Here is a 7,500-nt window from a genome sequence, read left to right as displayed (position 1 = left end):
AGTTCCGAACGCTCTAATGTACGAAGTATACATCTCTGGAGCAAACAATACAACCATACCGCATTTAAATTAACAACTACAGGCTTGAACACATGAATGTCCATATAAAATCCATAAGTTCGGTTGTTTTCTGAATCTAGGTCTGCTGTGCACAAAGGTTCATCACAAGCAAATTCCCAAGGCAAGTAACTCTCATACTTTGTCTAGCGACAAGAGTAGTTCCCCTTTCAAATTTCTTTTCACTCAGTTTCTTCGACAACAGACTGCAATCCGACGGTCAGTTTTCAACAATATTTCATTTAATAAACAGATCACACGCAACCAAATGCACACATCTCATCAATTTAAACAACATAAAGCGGTTTCATACACTATTTTCCCCAGAAAACTGAACTTCATACAGTTTTTAACGTTGGAACACGGGTGCAAAAGTTCGTCTGCTAGTCCCATTTGACGAAAGAACATTATCCTAAGCGATACCAAAACATATACAGAACACACAATATCTGCCTTTGCTGCCACAGCAGAATAACAGCATATCTGTGTACTTGATTTTAGTCCAAAATAGGAAAACTGACAAGAAGTGTTAACAGAATGGAATGATTTGCACGGAACTATACAACCGCGCATTAATCGATCGCCTGCGCAGGTTGACTGGTTGAGTGAATAGGATTCGATCAAACTTTCGCAAAAAAACTCCTCTTTTCTTTGAATAACTGAAGAAAGGAGGAATAAAGAGGTTACACACCTCGTCTCAGTGATTATAAAAAATAATGGTCTCAGTTCGCGGTCATGAAAAAGCTCGCTAAAGCTCGCATTTTTCATGATCCGCCAACTTCGACCATTATTTTTAATAATCACTGAGACTCGGCATGTAACCTCTACGTATAAGGTATAGTGTTCAAAACTGGGTATAAAGCAATAAAGATCAAAATAAACGTAAAGTCGGCAATACTTTGCAACGCGACATTAGCTCAGCAAAACAATGGACACTGAGCAAAACCTTCATGATTTTTTTCAAAAATAAAAGATAATTCAGAAAATGAGCAACTGCATCCGGAGGGAACATAACAATCAGGATTATTTTCATACAAATTTTATTAAATGAGATTTATATTTGCTGCTAGGTCTATCCTAGGAAGAGAAGTGTAACACTTCAATTTCATGATGTGATGTGAATTCTTCAAAGAGAACTGTGAGCAATTGGTTTCGGGTCCATTTCCAGAGATGGTTTTATGCATCAGGATTGCTTTGTAATAATCCATCCTTGACTTTGGAAGTATGATCCTCAAGTTTATGTAATCCTACTGGGTGAGGTAGTCTGCTTGAGTAATATTACTTTTAGTGCTCTTTTATGTAATCTGCTAAGGGGGTGAAATTATCACTTGTTGAGTACCATAAAGTGCATGCGTAATCAATAACAGACTGAAAAATGAGTAACAAAGAATATAACTTCCTGGCTTGATCGATATAAACACATAGCACTTTGTGATGGTTGACTTTTTCAACTATTTCACCAACAATCATTAAATCAGAACCATGCAGTTGAGGTCATAAATTATTCTGGCGTGTTTTTTTTCTAGTTGCAATTAACATGTATGTGGTTTTCTTTGAGTTAGGAATGAAAGGGTTGGTTCCAAATATCAGACATGCATTTCCTTGCGTTACTGGAATAATGTGGTAAGGAGCTTTCTTTTACACTAAGAGAGAGACAGAGAGAGAGAGACTGAGAGAGAGAGAGAGAGAGAGAGAGAGGGAGAGAGAGAGAGAGAGAGAGAGAGAGAGAGAGAGAGAGAGACTGAGACTGAGAGACACAAAGAAACACAAAAAGACGTACAGAGTGGGAGAGACAGACAGAGGCAGAGACAGAGATACAAAGAGACAGGGAGAGACAAACAGAAACAGATAGGCGGACAGACAGACAGACACACAGACACACAGACACACAGACAGAAAAACAGACAGAAAAACAGACAAAGACAGAGGGACAGAAAACAGAGACACAGAGTGGTATAGATATATACACACAGAGACTGAGACAGAGAGAACGAGAAAGAAACACACACAAAGGCAGCTCTGCACGTGCAGAACATTTTCTTGACTGTCTTGCTTTACTCAGGTGCGTGCAACTGAATGTTGTTTGAAATGTTTCACCCAGTTGTATACATTCATTAGAAAATTGATGAGGGGAAAATGTAGTCTGCTCGTTGTTGAGAAGACAAAACGCCCATGCAGATGGCGCAAAATACATGCACACTAGAAAACAATTACTGTTCGCTAATGTTTCAAATGCACTTGTTCGTTACTTTCAGGACTTCAGTAAAACATCACCTACGCCCCAAACATAAGATAAAATGAAACCTGAAAATGAAGTGAAAATATAGAAATTAGGAATGAAGGCGAGGCGGGAAGCAATGGAAACGAAGGAACGAGAAAAGACATCAACAACAAATTAAAGAAATAAAAGAAAAAACAAAGAAAAAATGTCAAATTCATCATACTGCCACACTAACTAAGAGAATGACCACATGAATTCTTTGGTTCTTGTCATGTTCCTAAACCTCTGTGTAAATAACAAACAAGAAGGAATAAAAGAGGGGAACCGGGCAAAACGTTACTAATTTTACAAAATACAAGATCGCATAAACGAGAAAGGTTCTTTGGAAGAATGATATTTTACAACTGTTGCTGGGAATTCAACTGAAAAGAATTTTAGATTTTAAAACCAAAAATAGAGGTTTTTGTTTTGTTACCGAATGTTAAGACCTCGCATCATTTGAGAAAATGAGCTGTAATGGAAAGCAAGCCTTTAACTTGGAGGTATACATTTTTTTTGTTTTTTGTTTTTTGTTTTTTGTTAGACTGAATATGAACAGAAACTCTAAGAAAATATAGGACATAAAAATGTTGAGCGACTAAAATCAGGGAGTCTTCAAACAGACGTTTCACTTAATATTCTAGCATTGTTATGAAAAATATAAGCCTAGTAGCTTACTTATAAAAGATAACACTCGTCAACAGACTACGCTTATCACATTTTCAATGTGTGTCCCTTTGCGCCGACAGACACCTGAATTGTACTTACAAAATTAACTCAGAGTGCCTTAAAACATGCAGACCTTACACTTAATACCCTGACATCGTTATGTATAAAATAATATAGCACTCAAAAACAGAAAACGTTTATTACATTTTCTTCTTCTTCTTCTTGTCGATCACTTTATTACATTTTTTAATTTGGCCCTTTGCACCGACAAATATTCGCATTGTACTTACACACAGAACCCACAAAGGAATGAGAATGCCCCCAACGAACCAAGGTGCACTGACCCTCCGAGCGCCCAAAAACACAGCACGTACTGTTCGCGCGGTCCTATAGCATCTCAGTGTTTGTGATGTATCGCTTCTTTGTTTATGATAAATCAGGACCGGGGGGAACAGATGATCTTTTCGGGGTAAATTCTTTTCTCTGTCTATACTTACTAGCCTCCATGTAGCGGAGGGTATTGTCTAGAGCGGATCGCCTTTTTTATGTTGGGGTTGTTGTTGCATGTAGTTGCTGTTTCGAGTTTAAACAAAGATCCGACGGCGGTTTGAGCTGGAATGTAATGTACAGCTACTCGTATTCCATTGAATGATTGTTTACAATTCAAAACAAACATTGATTAAAGGTATACATTTTTAACCGAGCGGGCCATCTTGTAAATCGCGACACCTCTGTCCGGGGTTCAACATTGAATAAACGCGTCATTTTACTCGCGTTGGCACCAAAAATCAACAGCTTGGCTGCTTCCCGTGAAGAGTAGGAATTTCTCAATGAATCCGTTTTGAAATTTGACACTGATATAATTATGCTACGAAATCAATTTGGAAAAAAAAATATGCAAAGATTCCCACTTGGCATAGAAAGCAGTTAATCTGAATGCAGCGTGTTGATATTGTGTCCAAGTGAGCTTTTAACAAACATGTAATCATCAGAAATGATTGAAGTTAGCCTATATCCCTTTAGTTCTCAGCAGTCACGTGACTTGTGACTGCTGATCACTTCCTCTGAGCATATGAATTATTCGAGCAAGGGTTTGCATGTGCAAATGTTATCGGATTAATAAGGTCAACACACCTGTACAGTCAAATCTGCCCTGGTGACCACATCTCAATAACGACCAGCTGCTCACTATTATACAACCACCCTAAAGGAGCCCCAACGAGTTTTTTTCTATAATATTATTTTTTCCATAGCGACCATCTTTCTAAAAAGATCACTTTTGGTTGGTCTCTTGGGTGTTCATCATAGACAGGTGCGACTGTACCATGTAAAAGACTGGCACGGTTGGCCTAGTGGTAAGGCGTCCGATCCGCCCTGTGATCGGGAGGTCGTGGGTTCGAACCCCGCCCGGGTCATGCCTAAGACTTTAAAATTGGCAATCTAGTGGCTGCTCCGCCTGGCGTCTGGCATTATGGGGTTAGTGCTAGGACTGGTTGGTCCGGTGTCAGAATAATGTGACTGGGTGAGACATGAAGCCTGTGCTGCGACTTCTGTCTTGTGTGTGGCGCACGTTATATGTCAAAGCAGCACCGCCCTGATATGGCCCTTCGTGGTCGGCTGGGCGTTAAGCAAACAAACCAACAAACAAACCATGTAAAAGCATGGCATGATTTGTGTTAATTTACTATAGAGGATTGACACAGGAAGATAATTATGTATTTTTTAGAGAAGGTCCGAATTCGGTTTTAGTTAGAATGCAGCTTACGTATTCTTGTCAGTAAATGTGAACAATTAAAAACAATGATTCATTAATTATTCAAACGATAAAGTAAAAATCAGTGGCGTTTTAACTTTGATTTGATTTGATTTTATTTGATTTTGCCTTGTTTGATTTTTATTCCAATTCATTCGTTTTAGCTTCTTAAATTGTCTTCCTCTTATATTTTGTTAATTTTTGTTCACTTCATTTTACTTGTTCCTTATTTTGCAAATTTAAGTCTGCTCCTGACGTTCCCATGCTATTTACAGTCACATGTTCTAAGCACTAACCCTTTCAGAAATAGTTCGTAGAATCACGCATATCACTGCATTTCAAAACGCGGATCGCTGCCCACCACCACTCCTCCACTTACACATCCCCCATCACCCTATCACACTCCCACTAAAGATCAGTGCAGTCCAATTGTCAGACAGTTCCAAGGCTATGCGCGAAAAATGAAGCATGAAAGAGAAGGTGGAGAAAGCTGGCATTGTTTACAGTTCTCACAATGTAGAGACAATTTGCACGTGCGCTACAGATGTCCCGCCCAAAGCAGGAAACTGTGTTGTCAGCCTGTGTCCCTGCTTTGGCCGTCTGTCTGTCTGTCTGTGGGAGGGGGGATGGGGTAGGAGGGGTGTGGAGGAGGGTACGGGGGTCGGGAAAAGAATGGACGGGTGTGTGTGTGTGGGGGGGGGGGGGGGCAGGATTGTAGGGGGAGGGGGGTTACAGGCGTCTGTCTGTATAAAGGTCTGCCGGTCTGTACGTGTGTATAATGGTACAAAGATAATAATGATAATAATTGTGGGTACAAAATAATAATTTCAATGGTGAAATAGAATGGTCAATTAAGTTGGTGATAATGACGACGACATCGACAGTGACGAGGAGGGGGATGACACAACAGATTGATGTGTTACAACTCATAATGGTTGCTCTTATATTCCTCCTTCCATTTGTTTCATACATTATCATCATCATCCTCGTCCACGTCGTCGTCTTCGTCGTCGTCGTCATCACCATCGGCGTCGTCACCATCATCATCATCATCATCATCATCATCATCATCATCATCATCATCATCATCATCTCATCATCATCATCATCATCATCATCATCATCAGCATCAGCATCAGCATCATCATCAGCAGCAGCATCAGCATCGTCGTCGTCGTCGTCACCATCATTATCATCATCATCATCATCGTGGTCGTCGTCGCCGCCGTCTACCATCATGATAAATACAGCTATACTCTCACAAACAATTGTCAATCCCCGTCTCAATACGTTTTTATTTGACATCAGCTGAATTAATTGTAATGCCTTTGTTTTCAAAAGGAAACTGGTTCGTCAAACACACAAAGCATTTATACCACGGATTGCAATACCTGTACTATAGATGAATGCAAGAAGGGCAGTAGGGGATGAGAAAGACGAAGAGGGATAGGCGGTAAGCAATGCATGACCGGTAAAACAACATTAAAACAAAGGCGATTTGCACAGAGTTTTTCAGGTGTAGTTTTTATTATTCTCTTTTTCTTCCTTTGTCTCAGTCTCTGTCTCTCTGCCTCTCTGCCTCTCTGCCTCTCTCTCTCTCTCTCTCTCTCTCTCTCTCTCTCTCTCTCTCTCTCTCTCTCTCTCTCTCTCTCTCTCCTTTTCTCTATCTCTCTCTCTCTTTCATATGAACCACTCCATACAGTATCTCGCAGCAGAAAAACTAATGAAAAATGCAACAGGCCCATCATACCACAACACAGAGCAAAGCTGCACCAGATTTCTTCCACGCTGCTTGCATCGCTTTTAATGAACAAGTGACGCAAGGAACAAACGAGCCGAGCAGCGATTTTCTGATCAAGGCAAAGCCCAGTTGATAATTGTCAGTATCAGCTGGTGTGCACATCTCTTCACTTTAACATCCACAAACACACATACAAAGCTAGGTGATGTACACTACCTGCGTGCACGTGCGAATCCAACTGAACCGTTATAATGATGACGGCGGCCAAGTTTTAGCTGTGTGTCAGAATTTTGTGGTCTGGTACATCAAGTTAAGACTGTGTTCATCCAATTCTATAGAAGCGCAAAGAAACTGGTTTGTAACATTCCTGGGGGAGAAAATGATGAGTTGCGAGGAAAACGGCAGACACAGACAACAGAATAAACAAACGAAGAGAGACCAACATGAATAAGAAGGAAAGAACATTTAACAGCAGGATTGTATTTACACGAGCAGAAAGGAAGGGTTTTGCAAATTTGACAGCTTTTTTGTCTTCTTTTCTTCCTGCCCTTAAAGGAGGGCAAAAAATATTAGGGTTTTGTTCTACATATATAATTATACCGTTATCATTTGGGCTCTCCGAGATGACACTAAGTTTTTATAAAAGGAAATGCTTCTCTTTGTAACTTTCAACGTAGAGGCAAATCTAAGTTCGGCGTTCAGAAGCTTGTTGCTAGACATATAAACAAACGCAATTTGGTCTGCACAATTATATTAAAAATGATAATATGCAGACATACAGACATGCGCAATGATGCGTTCGGTACACTTCTTTTGGTATATATAAAACTTACAACCAGCAGCAAGTTAAATCCGTCTTTTACTGTTATAACTGAATGTGTCTCTACATCCAACACCCCAGTGGAGAGTGGCAAGCAGAGGCTATACCAACTGGCCTCCACTGCACCAACTACAGAGCAGAGGTAGAAGCGCTTATCCACGCAGCCAATACCATCAGCAGCAAGGTCAATCCCGACACCC

At 40.2% G+C, this 7,500-nt stretch overlaps 1 protein-coding gene across 1 annotated transcript in view; it reads left to right on the top strand.

Moving 5' to 3' along the window:
* Positions 1-7,355: 7,355 nt before the first annotated feature.
* Positions 7,356-7,500, top strand: part of LOC138970981 (uncharacterized) — a 444-nt gene continuing 299 nt past the window's right edge. Inside the window, exon 1 of the mRNA XM_070343603.1 lies at positions 7,356-7,500. This exon is cut by the window's right edge and continues 299 nt beyond it. Within this exon, the coding sequence (XP_070199704.1) occupies positions 7,356-7,500 (145 nt within the window).

Source organism: Littorina saxatilis, linkage group LG1, assembly GCF_037325665.1.
Source record: "Littorina saxatilis isolate snail1 linkage group LG1, US_GU_Lsax_2.0, whole genome shotgun sequence".
NCBI classification, from domain to species: domain Eukaryota; kingdom Metazoa; phylum Mollusca; class Gastropoda; order Littorinimorpha; family Littorinidae; genus Littorina; species Littorina saxatilis.
This window is presented reverse-complemented; position numbering and strand designations above follow the sequence as displayed.